Source organism: Dipodomys merriami, unplaced genomic scaffold (assembly GCF_024711535.1).
Source record: "Dipodomys merriami isolate MVZ:Mamm:240054 unplaced genomic scaffold, mDipMer1.0.p SCAF_6, whole genome shotgun sequence".
Classification (NCBI taxonomy): domain Eukaryota; kingdom Metazoa; phylum Chordata; class Mammalia; order Rodentia; family Heteromyidae; genus Dipodomys; species Dipodomys merriami.
In genome coordinates this window covers 61571250-61588381 of record NW_027206179.1, presented here as the reverse complement: position 1 = coordinate 61588381, position 17132 = coordinate 61571250, and the positions used below count along the sequence as shown (strand labels likewise).

The 17132-nt window shown below is 35.1% G+C and overlaps 1 protein-coding gene and 1 non-coding gene across 7 annotated transcripts in view; both read left to right on the top strand.

Moving 5' to 3' along the window:
* Pds5b (PDS5 cohesin associated factor B) overlaps positions 1–17132 on the top strand; it is a 165580-nt gene that overhangs the window by 73199 nt on the left and 75249 nt on the right. For all 6 annotated transcript variants that reach the window (XM_070002989.1, XM_070002988.1, XM_070002990.1 and 3 more), the window contains exons 10-13: positions 2137–2231; positions 9523–9668; positions 9989–10140; positions 12106–12219. In XM_070002989.1, the coding sequence (XP_069859090.1) occupies positions 2137–2231; positions 9523–9668; positions 9989–10140; positions 12106–12219 (507 nt within the window). The remainder of the gene's footprint in view (positions 1–2136; positions 2232–9522; positions 9669–9988; positions 10141–12105; positions 12220–17132) is intronic.
* LOC138814381 (U6atac minor spliceosomal RNA) lies at positions 16498–16623 on the top strand. The gene has a single exon (XR_011367963.1). It is a non-coding gene; the product is annotated as a U6atac minor spliceosomal RNA (small nuclear RNA).

Genomic DNA, 17132 nt, shown 5'->3' with positions numbered 1-17132 from the left:
GACATTTGCTGTATTTTAAAATTAAGATTTATATTAGACTTTATTTTACATGTTTCCAAAGGACAAATAATATGCCACCTATTACAGTGTAATTTTTTCTCTTCTTTTTTTCTTTTTTTTTTTTTTTTTGGTAGTGGGGCCTGAACTCTGGGCCTCAGTGCTATCCCTGAGGCTTCAGCTCAAGGCTAGCACTCTACCACTTGAGCCACAGTGCCACTTTTGGCTTTTTCTGCTTATGTGGTGCTGAGGAATCAAACCCAAGGCCTCATGCATGCAAAGCAAACACTATTACCACCGAGCCACTTTCCCAGCCCAGTGTAATTTTTTCTTTTACTATTAATAACCCTGAAACTCAGTATTAAATATTACCAAGTTTTGGGGTAGGAAATGTAGCTTAGTGGAATAATACTTGCCTACTGTGCGAACACTACATAAAATAATGCAAAGAAAACAACCCCAAAGGGAAACCAGCAGAACATCACCAAATTTAAGGAGTCAAAATATTTCAGATTTTTTGTTATATTTATTTGTAATAACTATAAGTTACATAATGAGTTAAAAATGATAAAAGTATATGGGATTAAAGATGATTTAATATTTGAATTCAGAATACTCAAACCATGGGCTCTCTAGGCTAGATATTATAATTTTAGGTTTTGGAGACAAAGTCTGTAATGGAAAAATGCTTTTTTTCTAATAAACTAAGAAACTTTATTTTGAGTAATTTGTAAGATTTTTATCATGTAAATGCCAAATTTTGTTTCTTTTTATATGCTTTCAAAGTTTGTTTCTAAATCATTAGAAACTGGATTGAGAACCTTTTAATTTTGCAGAATTAAGGCAGTACTTTGAAAATACTTTGGTACATAGAAACCTTTGATTCACTTTCATGTACCTTAACAAATTAAAAAAATATTTAATGAGTTTTTTTGTTTTGTTTTGTTTTGTTTTATTTTGTCGGTCATGGGCCTTGAACTCTGGGCCTGGGCGCTGTCTCCTCAGATCTCAGCCTCCTGAATAGCTAGGATTACAGGTGTGAGCCACTGGCGCCTAAGTTTTTTGTTGTTTATGTGGTACTGAGGAATTCAACTCTGGGCCTCATGCATGCTAGGCAAGTACTCTGTCACTAAGCCACAATCCCAGCCACCCTTAAAGAATTTTTTTTTTAATTGCTATTTTGCATTTGTTGATGAGCTGTTACAACTTTGAATATCAGTATTTGAGAGATGACTTGACATCATGGGCTTTTTGAGGAATACAACACTACTTGTGAAATGGTCTTGCCTTAAAAAAAAAAAGGGATTCTACAGGAGTGAGGAAAGGGGTAGGTGGAGGAGGGATGGGTGAGAATATTGAAAGGGGTGACATTGGTCAAAATATATTTATATTAATAAACTGCTTTGTTAAATTGCAACTCCTTTGTACAATTAAAGACAAAGTTGAAAACTAAAACATAGGATTCTAATATGATGAAATATCTAAATCTTAATTACTAATTTATAAGTTTTGGGCATAGGGAGTCTTTTAGTGACATCAGAAAAATAGAATTAGAGAAATCTAAACTTGGAAAAATCTACACATAGGCATGTATGCACACATACATACATACACTCAAAATGTTCCAATAAACTACAAGGCAAAAGAGAGATGGAAAATGTAAGGTTAAAGAGGTTTAAATAGAATGACCACAAGACAGTTTTAATTTTTTTTTTTTTTGGCTGGTCATGGGGCTTCAACTCTGGACATGGGTGCTGTCCCTGTGCTCTTCAGCTCAAGGCAAGTGTTCTACCTCTTGAGCCACAGCACTACTTCCGGTTTTCTGGTGGTTTATTGGAGATAAGAATTTCAGTGCTTTTCCTGCCCAGGGTGGTTTTGAACTGTGATCCTCAGATATCAGCCTCCTGAGTAGCTAGGATTACAGACATGAGCCACCGGTACCCGGCAGAAAAAGTTTTGTAATTCTGTTTCTGACATCTTATACACACATAGATTTTACTTTGGGTTTTCCTACATTGTTTTTTCTTTAATTTGCGAAACAAAATATAAATCTAAGTGCACATGTAATTTTAAATAAGCTTGTGTAAATTAACCATGTTTGTTTCTATTATTTTAAAATTGCTCTTTTAATTTTATCAGATTTAATGACATCCACGTACCAATCCGCCTGGAATGTGTGAAATTTGCTAGCCATTGTCTCATGAACCATCCTGACTTAGCAAAGGATTTAACAGGTACTATTTATGTGCAACAACAAATATTACTAAATGCTTTTTGGTGGAAATATAATCAGTTTTATAGAGAAAGTATTTTTTGGGAGGATTGTGAAAAGTGAAGTCTTGTTTCAATTAATCATCATGGAATTTATTCTCTGAAGCTTGAATATTTATAGTATCATTCCTGTGTAGGTTAGAAACATATATAAGGAGTTAGTGCCTTCTTGAGCCAATTAGTTTCTTAGATTACAGACAGTGAGTTTTTTTTTTAAGCATTTGGATTTGAATAGGTCCTGTCTAAATATAGATTATAAGGGGCATTCTTTAATATTTTAAGAACTTAAGTGAAAAGCAATTATTTATAAACTTAGGTTGTTAATGTTAAAAACTCTAAGGCAATTCAACTTTCAGATTTTTGTATTAATAAGGCTATTTGTTGCCTGTAGTTTTTAAGAACAATGAAATAATTGAGAAAGTATAGATTAAAACACATTTCCTACAAAACTGTTAGCATCTTCTATGTTTATGGGATTAAAGATAGGAACGTACAGTTACAGTCAAAGTGCCCCTCAGTAAATGTTCTTCTTACTTTTATATAACTACTTAACTACTATAGTGATTTGGTCTGCAGCCTGTTGATGTTTTTATAACTCTACCCTATGTGTATCTTTCTATAAAAGAAATATATAATTGTGCATTTTCTTGAAATATTACCTGAATTTGATAAAGTCAAACTTACTGTCTTATTATGTGTCTTTTCCTGTTACTAATTAATTAATTTAGCTATTTGCTGTTTCTTTGCTATTTTCTTGTCTTTTGTTTCATGTATTATTAAGTGGGTTTACAAGTTAATATTTTCTTTTGTGCTTTTTTTGGGGGGGGAGGGATATCAGTACTCTGGCTTGAACTCAAGGCCTTGTACTCAGCTGGTTTTCTTTATTATTATTAAGCTATTGTACAGAAGGGTTACCATTTCATAAGTCAGCTAATAAGTATAATTCTTGTTGGATAATGTCATCCTTTTGTTCCCTTTCCCCCAGTTTCTCCCTCTGTTCTTGTCTACAAGTTGGACAGTTCATTTTCCACTAGTGTATACTGAATGCCACAACTGCATTTGTTCACCCTTCTTCCATTTCTACACACCCCCCTCCAAAAAAAGAGCCCAAACCAAAAGCACTACTACTGTTTCCACTACTACCACCACCATCACTGCCACCACCGCCACCACACACACAATAAAACCATGTTTCCATTTGCTGGAATTCGTTTTTTTTTCTTGGTTGTGGCGCTTGAACCCTGGGCCTAGGTGCTGTCTTTCTGCTCTTCAGCTCTAGGCTAGCACTCTACCACTTGAGCCACGGTGCCACTTCCAGTTTTCTGGTTGTGTGTGTGTGTGTGTTTTTTTTTTTTTTTTTTTTTAAATTGGAGATAAGAGTCTCATGGACTCTCCTGCCCGGGCTGGTTTTGAACCATGATCCTCAGATCTCAGCATCCTGAGTAGCTAGTATTACAGGAACCTGGCTTGGAATTCGTTTTGATAAATAGTATTTTAAATATTAAGAGGAGTTAAGCCTTTCAGTTCCTCCTCTAAGAGTATCCTCCTTTAGTCTTGACTGTGTCTGAATGCATAGAGTTCTGTATACGATATCATGTCCAGTTGTATTTTTGATCTAGCTTGAGAGAAAACATGGCCATTTATCTCTCTGAACTTGGCTTACCTCATACAATGTGATTTGTTCTAGGTCCATCCATTTCCCTTGCATGATGCATTATTATTTTTAACAGATGAGTAAAATTCCATTGTATATATGTAGCACATTTTTTTGGTAGGGCATCTGGGCTGTTTCCATAGATGGATATTGTGAACAGTACAGCAATGAACATGAATGTGCAAATATCTTTATTATATCCTGACTTGTAATGATCTAGACAGATAACCAAGAGTGGGATGGCTGTGTCATAGGGAAGTTCTATGTTTAGTTTTTTTGAGGTGTTTCTAGACTGCTGTCCAGAGTATTTATACTAGTTTACATTCCCACCAGCAGTGCAATAGGGTTTTCCCCTATTACCATTTTTCCCCACATTCCTGCCAGTGTATGTTGTAGGTTGAATTCTTTTGTTGGTGATGAAACTGGAGTAAGATGGAATCTGAGTAGTTTCGATTTGTATTTTCTTTATGGCCAGGATGTTGAGCATTTTCTCAAGTGTTTATTGGCCATTCTTCTTCTGAAAAGTCTCTATTTCGCTCCTTTGCCTATTTATTGGTTGGTTTATTAGTTTCTTGGGGACGTTAATTTTTTTGTACAATAGAATCAGGTTTTAATTATTTTGGAATTTTCTTATTAATATTTATTTATTTATTTATTTATTTATTTTGGTCATGGGGCTTAAACTCTGGGCCTGGGTGCTGCCCCTCAGCTCTTCAGCTCAAGGCTAGCACTCTACCACTTGAGTTACAGTGCCAGTTTAGGTTTTCTGAGTGGTTTATTAGAGATAAGAAACTCACATGGACTTTCCTGCCCGGGCTGGCTTTGAACCGAGATCCTCAGATCTCAGCCTCCTGAATAGCTAGGATTAAAGGCGTGAGCGAGCCACCAGCGCCAGGCTAAAATTTTTTTACTAAAAAGATACTGTATGGAGGGGTTACAGTTACATAAAAGTAAGGTGTAATGAGTACATTTCCTAATGAGCATTGTTACCCTCTCTTTTGTTTTTCCCCTTCTATCCCTTCCCTCCCATCTCCTCAACTCCTCCCACACCTCAAGTTGTAAAGTTCATTTTCAACATAGTGTCATGTGTATCTCATTGTTATAGTGGGTCAGCTTGTATCCTTATTTCAGCATTCTGTCATTTCCCTTTCCCTCCCCAAATTAGAAAAATGTATACAAGATTCAGGGCACTAGAATCAAATACAGTGAAAAGAGGGGTTATACCATAGGGGGAAGAACATACAAAAGAAACAACAACAAAAAATCACATGTTACATTAAAAACAACAGCAACAAAGAAAAAAACCCTTGTGTCCTTTGCTTAGCAATTATCTTATATGGTCATATGTATGTACATAGCTTTTGACCTTTTCTGCTTGTCTAGTAAGCTAATCCTAGATGTATACTAGTTATTGCAAATAAGGGAAACTATGAGACCTGTGTTTCTTGGGTGGGTCTGGCTTACTTCATGTATTATTTTCCAAGTCTTTCCATTTCCTAACAAATGGGGCAGTGTCATTCTTTCTGATAGAGGCATAGAATGCCACTGTGTGTATCTCTATCTATCTATCTGTCTGTCTGTCTATATATCTATCACATTTTCGTGATCCATTCATTTACTGAGGGACATCTTAGGTAGGGTGAATAATGCTGCACTAAATAGTTGTTCTGGTAGCTTTAGTATGGCTTTGTTTGTGATCATTTGTGTAAATGGCCAGAAGTGGGATTGCTGGGTCATAGGGGAGCTCTATGTGGGGGATGTTCATTTATTTTAGATATTAGGCCCTTGTCAAGTATACAGCTGGTAAAGATCTTCTCCCAGTCTGTTGGCTGTCTTTCTAGTTTAGTAATTATGCTTTGCTGGGCAGAAACTTCTTATTGTGATATAATCCCATTTGTCAAGTCTCACTTTTTTTTGCTGTGCCCCTGGGACTCTTTTCAAAAAGTTCATACCTATGCCTATAAGTTCTAATATTTCTCCTACTCCCATCTTGCAGTAGTTTCAGAGTTCAGATTTGAGGCTTAGGTTGAGGTCTTTGAGTTTATATTGATTTGGCTGTTTTTCTTGCTCTCAGTTGGTATTTGAGCCATGATTCTAGTTTAGTGTGACAGCTCACACTTGAGCCATGACTCCAGTTTATCTTGTTGCTAGTTAATTGTAGATGGAGTCTTAAACTTTTCTGCTTAAGCTGGTGTTTTCTTTTATATAAACATAAAACTTTTGAGTATGTTTTTCCATAGTCAGACACTAATACAGGATTTACACTGGCTAAATAATAAATGAAAATAATATATGCTGGGTTTTATTTTTCCTAGACATCTAAAATACACTGTAGATATGAATAATTTTACCAGTAACCTTTTTAGTCCTTATCATAGATTTGAATATTTCACTTGGAGGCAGTGTATAGTCTCAGTTTTTATGACATCTTTATGTTATTATTTTGTAGCTTTTACCTTCTTTGTGGTTGGCTGGAATGAAGTCCAGGATTCTTCCTACTGTTCATGCAAATTTCCAACTATTTTTTTTATTGTGAAAATACTGTACAGAGGGGGTTACAATTACATGGGCAAGATAATGAGTACATTTCTTATCAAGTTGTAGCCTCCTCCTTTGTTTCCCCTTCCCATCCCTTCCCATCCTCCCCCCACCCCCCCAATCCTTCCTGCTCCCCCCCACCCCCCAAGTTGTAAAGTTCATTTTGGACATAATGACTTGTACATCTCATTGTTGCAATAAACTACCTTTATCTGTAGTCTTCATCTCTCCTTTCTCTTGGTACCTGAAATTTCTAAACATTTTTCTGAGTTCTCTGAAAGTAAGCTTTCCTGTTGTTTTCTTTTTTATTTAGACTTCATCTTTTCTCTTTGTCCTTAACATGTCCTGTCTCTAACAACCAAAATTTGTTGACACATCTCTTTTGCTATGATTTCTTGTTGTTTTTCTTTTTTGGGCAAACTGAGATTTGATTCAAGGCCTGATCAGCATGTGTTTTACCACCTGAGCCATACCCTCAGCTCTTTTTTGGCTTTTGTTATTCTTCATCTATGTTTCCTGTTTTTACTTGAGGCTGCTCTTGGGTGATGTTCACTGATATTACTGTTGTCTGCCACCCCATCCAGTTTGTTGATTGAAATAGGGTCTTGCTAACTCTGCCTGGACTAGTCTTGGCACTATGATCCTCTTGATCCCCAACTTCTGAGTAGCTGAGATTATAGACATGAGCCTGTAAAACAATATTTTACATGAGGTATAGTGGTACACTGTTATAAATCCCAGCTACTTGGAAGGCATAAATTAGAGCATAGAGTTTGAGTGTCCCAAGAACTAGAAAAGCCTACCATGAGCTGGGCCCTTAATTGAAAACAAAATATAACTCTTCCCCCCACCTTCTCCCCCCCCTCCAAAACTTAAAAAAAAATCAGATTTTTTCCTGTGTGAGTAGAAATAAATGTGTCTGTCACACACACACACACACACAGTCTTACACACACACACACACACACACACACACACACACACACACACACACACACACACACACACACACACACACACACACACACACACACACACACACACACACACACACACACACACACACACACACACAGTCTTTTATTATTGACCTTGTTGTTTATGAGATTTATTCTCAGTCTTCCAACCAAATTTTGAAGGATATAGGTTCAACATTTTTGAAGAATATTGTTAAGATGCTTTGTTAAATGAACCATTGAGAATTTGTTTATTCTCTGTTATCTCTTCCTGTCATGGCTGCTGTTAGTGAACTAATAGCTTTTGTGTATTTGTGTTTAACATGAATGAGTGGTTTATTGTTGGTATGTCTCTTTTTTTTCTTTTCCTGTGACACATAAAATAATGTGTTGCTTGTGAAATATGAAGTATAGAACTGTATTTATCTTGGAGAGGAGATGAGCTTGATCAAATTAACATGCTTCATTTGAGATGACAGCACTAAAATTACTTACTGGGTAAGATAACTGATGACATTAGCATTTCTTGAGTAGTTTTTTTGCTGTTTTTCTTTATAAGCACTTTCTCCATATTAGAATAGCTCATGTTAGTATAAAACATTGAAAGTAGAGAGATTTAAGGTACAGTTACTGGTCTTCTCTGTCTTTGGAATATAGTTGTTCAGTGTTAATTTTTAGAGAATTAACATTCAACATTAGTGGATAAGCATGGCTATTTTTTTTTTTTAATTTTTTTTTTTTTGGTCCGGTTGTGGGGCATGAACTCTGGGCCTGAGCACTGTCCCTCAGCTCTTCAGCTCAAGGCTAGTGCCCTACTACTTGAGCCACAGCGTCACTTCCGGCTTTTTTCTTTTTGCTTATGTGGTGCTGAGGAATCGAACCCAGGGCCTAAGGCATGCAAGGCAAGCGCTCTACCACTGAGCCAACTTCCCAGCCCCAAGCATGGCTATTTTTATTAATCTAAATCCAGGCAACTAAAATTTTATTCTTACTGGTCTCCAAATAAAAATAGATGACTAGTATCTTGTTTTTTTTATTAATATATTTTATTGTGAAAAATACTGTACAGAGGAGTTACAATTACATGAGCAAGGTAACGAGTACATTTCTTATCAAACATTATTGTCTCTCCCTTTGTTTCTCCTTACCATCCCTGCCCTCCAAGCTCCCGCACCCCCCACACTAGTATCTTGCTAAATTCATGTTTATTGTAGGCACTTTCTTAAATCTCATTGCTAAAGTGTGTTAATTTTGCTTCATCTTAGTCATTGCAGTTGTGAATTCCATGCTTTTCATTTTAAGAACATGTTCTGCTGATCAATTTTAATTGTTTTTTCTTTCTTCTGTCTTTATTTTGTCCTTTTTTAGTTCACTTAGTAAATTGTCTTACCATCTTCCTTACTCTTTTTCTTGGCAGCTAGTATTCCAACTTAATAAAAGTTCCCTTTATTTAATTAGTATACTTTAGCCTTTTCTAATAACATACCTGACTCTGATGATTTTATCCATTTATATGAGGTTTTTTTTTTTCCCCTGTTGATTCTGAGGTTTGAACTCAGGGCCTTAGACATATTAGTAGTTGTCCTATTTTGCATTGATTATTTTGAAATAAGATCTCACTTTGTGACCAAAACACCCTGGGCTGACATCTTCCTCCTTTTGCTTCCCTATAGGGGCTGACAGGTATATTGCTGTTGTGCCCAGCTATTGGTTAAGATAGAGTTTTAGCAACTTTTGTGTCTGAACTGATATCAAACTGCCATCTCTCAATCTCTACCTCCCAAATACCTAGGATTGCAGATTTGAGCTACTGTAGCCAGCAAAAAATGAAATGTTAAATTGTTGGTACAACTCTTTATTTATATGACTCAGTTAATTTGGTTAGAAACTACCTAATCAACTTCTACCCTAATAAGTCCTGAGTTTTTAGTGAAGGACTGGCAGTCCTCTTTTCTCTTTTTCCTGGCTCATAATTTTCTTGAAATGTTGAATATTTTACTGAAGTTTTGAGTTTGCAGTGGTTTCTTTTCAAAGATGTGTGTAATCTTTTAAAGCATTTTAATTATTAAGGTTTCCATTTTAATCAAAGAAAAGCTTCTCTTTCAGAGTATCTTAAAGTGAGGTCACATGACCCCGAGGAAGCTATTAGACATGATGTGATTGTGTCCATAGTTACAGCTGCTAAAAAGGATATTCTTCTCGTCAATGATCATTTACTGAATTTTGTGAGAGAACGAACGTTAGACAAACGGGTAAGAAGGAATAAGTAGTTATTAGAATTGCTACTAGGGCTTTAATTTCATACTGGAAGCTCAGTGGAATTTCACTTGAAATACTGAATTTTTCTCTATATAGTAATTATATATTGATATTCAAAATCTTAGAATTAAAGAAGATAATATGGTATAAAATGAGGGTAAATGAAAAACTGCATTTATGTAATGAAGTGTTTTTACCTTATAGGGAAGGGTTTTATCTATTGTATTAAGTGAAATGAAAAACTAGAGTAATAATCTACTGAATTTATGTAATGAAAGCGTATTACATTATAAATGGAACTTTTTGTTTTAAGTGGAGAGTGCGTAAAGAGGCCATGATGGGACTTGCCCAAATATATAAGAAGTATGCTTTACAATCAGCAGCTGGAAAAGATGCTGCAAAACAGATATCATGGATCAAGGACAAATTGCTGCACATATATTATCAAAATAGTATTGATGATCGGTAAGTTAAGGAATATATATATATATATATATATATATATATATATATATATGTATATATTTGAATGATATTTGGTGATTTGGATATAACTTCTTGATCTGTTATTTTATACAACTATTTTCTTTATAATTTCAGACTACCCCTTAGTTTTTAATACAGAGTAAATGGGACGAGTAATTGTTTTTATCTAAGGACATAAATGAAGCAGTAATGTATATGTAACATTAAGGATGTTACATATCTGTTTTTTTTTCTTGTCAGTCCTTGGGATTGAAGTGGTATAGCTTTTATATTAATTTGAACAGAATATATATTTGAACAGAATACTATTTAAAAGTAGAAATTAAATGGTTGTAACTTTAATTTTGTTTCATTACCTTATTAAATAAAATAAACTTTAGATTTTAGATAGCTGAAATAAAAACAGTCCCTTTCAAGGCTAAAAGCAGGTTATAAATTTATATAAAAATATATTATTTAGCTGGGTGCTGATGGCTCACACCTATAATCTCAGCCGCTCAGGAGGCTAAGATCTGAGGAGCACAGTGCAAAACCAGCCTAGGCTGCTGAGACATTTTTTTCCCTCCATCCCCTGTGTGAGACTCTTACCTCATTAATCAGCAAAGTGTCAGAACTGGAGATGTGGCTGAAGTAGTAGAGCTCTAGCCTTGAGTAAAAAAGCAGTGACTCATGAGGCCCTGAATTTAAGTCTCAATATTGGCACAAAACAAAGAATAACAACAAAAACCCCTCCTCCACATTATTTAAAGATAAATCTTGTATTGATGATATCCATTTAATTGTTATTAGAGCCCCCAAGCTATTTATAATTGATTGATTTGACAAATTAGTGGGATCTATATGGTTATGTCTGTGGCAGGTCAGAATGAGGAAAGAAGCTTGTAGATTGCATTAACATTTTAAAGATGGATAGAAACAATATTTAGGATTAGCATTAAGAAACTTTTAGTTATTTTTTAAAAATCATTTTGTATAACAAGTCTATTGTCAGACTTCTTTCTTTCCTTTTTTTTGTTTTTGTTTTTGGTCATTCTTGGGGCTTGAACTCAGGGTCTAGGCTTGCCCCTGAGTTTCTTTTGCTCAAGGCTAGTGCTCTCACTTGAGGCATAGCACCACTTCCAGCCTTTTCTGTTTATGTGTATTAAGGAATTGAACCTAGTGCTTCATGCATGCTAGGCAAGCCATTCTACCACTAAGCCACATTCCTAGCCCAAGACTTCTTGAATATGTATTCTTGAATATATATATTCATCATCAGTACTGAAAGATTGACTTAATAATTTCCTAGGACTTTTTATTTTATTTTGGAGATAGTGTCTCCTTCTTCTAGGTCCCTCTGGAAGCAGTACTGGCAATGACAGTGATTTATTGTCCTACCTGGTTTGGGGAAGCAGGTCATGCTTCTAGTGAAGGAAATAAAAGAGGAAGGATTTCTTAGACATTTTAACTATGTCTTTATTCATGTTGGGTAATTATGATAGCTCATAGTGCATTTATTTTTCTTAAGAAGTACTGGCTTTTGAACTCAGAGTCTCACATTTGCTAAGCATGTGCTCTACCATGGAACCACACTTCAGCTCACACGTTGATTACTAAAAAAAACTGTGAAGGACTTAACAACTTTTCTTTGTAAACTTTAATGTACAGAAACATAGTATTTGGTGCTTGGAGTGACCTGGTATGGTTTTTTTTATTAAACAGCTAGGAAATTGAGTCCTTGATGCACAGCTTGACCAAGTTTATGATGCCATAGTTAACTTGCTTAGATATAGGACTATTACTGTGTCCTTTTCCTGGACTCTTACACAGAAAGAGTTGATTTGGCAATTCTACCGTCACTCAGGAGGGCTCATAAAGTGTTTTTTTTTTAAACCATATTTTGGAATTTTGTCTGCAAATGTGATACATTTAATCAATTTGTTGCCTTCTCTGTTCTTTCTGTAGATTACTTGTTGAACGGATCTTTGCTCAATACATGGTCCCCCACAATTTGGAAACTACAGAACGGATGAAGTGCTTATATTACTTGTATGCCACATTGGATTTAAATGCTGTGAAGTATGTGTCAAATGTCAGATTCTTCTTTTTATCTTTTTCGGTACATTGGATTTTACAGAAAAACCATGGATACCTTTATATTAATGTGTAAACTATGTAATGTAAATGCTGTTGAAAGGGCCAAGACACAATAAACAACTTGACTTTATTTATGCTGTCAATAATATTAGGTTAAATAAAAACAATCAAAAACTAGATAGAGGTAATTAATGAGAAATTGAAGGATTTGATTTTTTTACCAAGTAATTTTTTTTTTTACCAAGTAATATGATATACATTTCATTTAACATGTTAAAAAAGGTCTCATAAAATACTAAGTTAGTTTCATATGGTCCTGGTTTATATTATGGTGTAGGCAGTAACAAAAATTTTTGAGCTACATAGCCTCAGCACAGTGTTACATTTTATCATAAGGGAAAGCTACAAAAATATTTTTATTACAATATTAGATTTTTATTTGTTATAAATTTATAAAATGTTATCTAATTTAAATGCATCCTAGAATGGTTTGTCATAATTAGTTGATGGCCTCTTAAGTTGAAAAAAATATATATACATGGTATATTTCTCCTATTTAAAACTCAAGTTTGTTGGAAATCATGGTAAATCTGGCCATCTTGACTCATATATATTCATGATTAAAAGTCACATTTAAGCAAAACTTGAGAATTGGCACTTATTCATCCTTTGTGGAAAAAAATGACTAAGGAATATTTTGGTTAAAAAGGAAATTAAATCCACAAAGAGAGAGTATGGAAGAAGTAGCAAAAATTTTAAACACTTTTGCATATCTAGATAAATAGAGTTTATTTGTTTTTGTTTTTTGTTTTTTGGGTCCAATCATGGGGCCTGAACTCTGGGCCTGGGCACTGTCCCTCACCTCTTCAGCTCAAGGCTAGCGCTCTACCACTTGAGCCACAGCGCCACTTCTGGCTTTTTTCTTTTTGCTTATGTGGTGCTGAGGAATCGAACCCAGGGCCTTGAGCATGCAAGGCAAGCGCTCTACCACTGAGCCACCTTCCCAGCCCCATAAATAGAGTTTATAAAAACAGTTAATACTAGAAAGTTTTCTTTGCCAACAAAGTGGGTGTGGATTTAAAATTTGGCATCATTTTGGCTGATAACTTTAACCAGTGTACTGGGACTGTATGTGAGCTCTGTTAAGTGTCCCTGGAACAACACTTGCTTCCATATCACTTCCATGCTTAGAGTCTGCAAGAGGGACTAAGACCTTCTTCCACTGCCCAGTGTTCTAATTGTGTGGTGCCATCCCATTGTGAAAAATTTTTACTACTAGGTGTACTCTCTTAAATAACAACATGTAAGAAAATAGGTAAGTAATAAGCATTAAGTATTCTAAATAATTTTAGTCATATAAAAATCTGGGTAGACTTATCAGTCATTTCAGATATGTATGTTGAAAATTATCCTCCTAAAAGAATACAATTAACATATAAAGGTCCAAATCTAGGGGATGAAAAAAGGTTAATGGGAAATTAATTAATTTATTAATTTATTTATTGCCAGTTCTGGGGCTTGAATGTAGGGCCTGGGTGCTATTCCTGATCTTCCCCCACCTCAACCCTGCCCCCCCCCCCCCCCAAGGGTAGTGCTTTACCATTTGAGCAATAGCTCCACTTCCAGGGATTTTGATACTTAATTGGAGATAAAAGTGTCTCCAACTTTCCTGCTCAGGTTGGCTTTGAACTGTGATCCTCGCATCTCAGCCTTCTGAATAGATAAGATTCCAGGTATGAGCCACTGGTACCTGGCAAATAAATGAAAACTTGTTTTTGTTTTTCTTTTTTTTCTCTCTCTTTTTGATTGTGGGGCTTGAACTCAGTCTGATCACTGTCCCTGAGCTTTTTAAATCAAGACTAGTGCCCTATTACTTTCATCTACAGCTCTACTTCTGGTTTTCTGGTAGTTAGTTGGAGGTAAGGGGCTCACAGACTTTTCCTGCCCAGGCTGGCTTCGAACTGTCATTCTCAGGTTTTAGCCTTCTAAGTAGCTAGGAATACAGGTGTTGAGCCAGCAGCACTGGGCAAATTAATGGAAACTTTTACTAGAAATAGAAAAGAAAATAAGAAAAATAGTTATAAATTAACTGTAACACTATACATATCAACATTAATCCTTATGTTGTAAATATATTTGACTGGCTTTAAAAGGAACACACTAATTTACAAGATACATTTTGAAAAATGACACTTAAGAATTGAAAGTAAACTTAAGTTTTTAAATTCTATAAAAATGGTTTGTGAAAAAATGGGTTTTTGTCTATTTTAAGATACACTCTTGGGGCTGGGAAGGTAGCTCAGTGGTAGAGTGCTTGCCTTGCCTGGGCGCTGTCCCTCAGCTCTTCAGCTCAAGGCTAATGCCCTACTACTTGAGCCACAGCATCACTTCTGGCTTTATTCTGATTATGTGGTGCTGAGGAATTGAACCCAAGGCCTCATGCGTGCGAGGCAAGCACTCTACCACTGAGCCACCTTCCCAGCCCTGTTTCATTATTTTGACATTAGCAATTGAAGTCATTGTAGAGAATGGGCATTTATGTTATTTCTATTTCTGTTTTCCCATTTTAAGTAGTAGTACTATGATTATTTTATGGTTTAGTCCATATGTACAAAAGTTAATCTAAGGTATTAATAAAAATGGTTTCTTATATTGGGCTACATTTGAAAGATTAGAATAGTATTGACAACTAACTCTATTCTTCCCCCCCCCCCCCCCCAAAAGGTTGTAGGGCTTGAACTCAGGGCCTGGGTGCTGTCCTTGAGCTTTTTTTTTGCTCACAGCTAGCACTCTACCATTTTGTCACAATGCCACTTCCAGTTTTCTGGTGGTAAGATAAGAGACTCCTGGACTTTTCTGCCAGGGCTGGCTTCAAACTGTGATCCTCAGATCTTAGTTCCTGAGTAGCCAGAATTACAGGCATAAGCCACTGGGGCCGGGATTAACTATTTTTAAGAGGTTCTTATTTACTTTGTCTGGAAAATGTAGCCTGGGCATTAGGATATTTAGAAAAAATATGACCAAAGCCAATGGTAGCTTTTTTAAAATTCAAATTTGTGGCATGATAAGAGGATTAGTTGTCTGTTTAAACTGTCAGATAACAAAAGATAGTATCCTGATTCTTCCCTAAAGTTTTCACATTTATTTGGTGGTATAACTGGCATTCTGACTATGATTAAGTAGATTTGTGTTTTCTTGTTGCAATTTATTGCTTGTTCTTGTATAATTTTTTTAAAAGAAGAAAAATTATACAATCATTAAGAACAAATGGGCTTGTTATTTAACAGTTGCATTAACATACATTAGATAACCGTCTCCTTAAATATGTTTTAATATAAATTCTTAGTGATGGTTACTTTTTGATTTCAGCTATAGTCATAGTAGGTTCAGTTTTTAGTATTGCTTGAGATTTCATTTGTAAATTAAGAAACACCTGAATAATTTCCTCTCTTAAGTGAGGCAAGGCTCAAAATCTGGGTCTTTCAGAAATTTTAAGTAATAAATTATATTGAAGTGAGCATTGACTTTTAAATTCACATTGACTTTTGAATGCATAGATGATGTATGTTGCCTTAAATATGGTTATTTTAATTATAATTCTTGATGTTTCTATAATCATCTAATGAAATTGTAATTTTGCTCCCTATGTATTACATTAATAAATTTTGCCTGTGAAACCTTTGGAACTTCTAATAGCTTTAAAGTAATAAGATAGTGAAAATTTCAATTGTGAAATGAAAATAACCCAATACTATTGTTTTACTGGTACTATTTTTGAATGAGTACTGTAAAGACATTTAGGCTTACAAATTTTTTAAGAAGGCAATCTTCTTTAAAAAATTGAAAGGCATTTTTAAGACATTGTTAAAGGGTAGAATGGAAGTATTAAGCCATTCTCTTTTTCTCCTAAAAGAAACAAGGTTACTTCATGTTTCTGTATTTTTTTTTAATAGTTACCTATCCATGCTTCATAATGGTGTGGTAGTGAAGTTTACTAGAAATGTAGATAATTGAAAGTAAACTTAAGGAAAACATTTTAAAAAGATTTCCTTTAAAAATTAAAAAATGGGTGGTTCTGCCACTCAGTAACTTAATATATCAATATTAACTCTTCTCTGATATACTATATTTCTTGAGTACTTACGTAATTTCTTTTTAGATTTAAATTTCTACACAACAGTACTACTAGGGAAAAAAATCAGGACTTTTCCATATGAAAAGAATATGCTATTCAAATAGCATAAATAACTTATTTTTTTTTAGTTGTATGAAAGGAGAGGAGGTTAGCACTCCCCTTGACAAGGATGGAAGAGGCCTTTGGGCCTGACAACATGCATACTTCATGGCACCTTTCTGCATTGTTGGTGGGACTGTAAACTTGTTCAACCACTTTGGAAAGCAGTATGGAGGTTCCTCAAAAGACTCCACATAGAGCTCCCCTGTGACCCAGCAATCCCACTTTTGGGCATTTACCCGAATGATCACAAACAAGACCATACTAACTAAAGCTATGAGCAGAACTATGTTTATTGCTGCATTATTTACCATAGCTAAGATATGGAACCAACCCAGATGCCCCTCAGTAGATGGATGGATCAAGAAAATGTGGTGTATATGCACAATGGAATTCTATGCCTTCATCAGAAAGAATGGCATTGCCCCATTTGTTAGGAAATGGAAAGACTTGGAAAAAATTATATTAAGTGAAGTAAGCCAGGCCCAAAGAAACATAGGTCCCATGGTTTCCCTTATTTGCAATAACTAGTATATGTCTGAGATAAGCAGAAAAGGTCAGATAAGTTGACATTAGGTGAAATGAACCCCAAGATAAGGATTCAAATTTTGTTTTCCTTTCTTGCGATTGTTTCTAACACATTTATAAGATTATTTCTTTG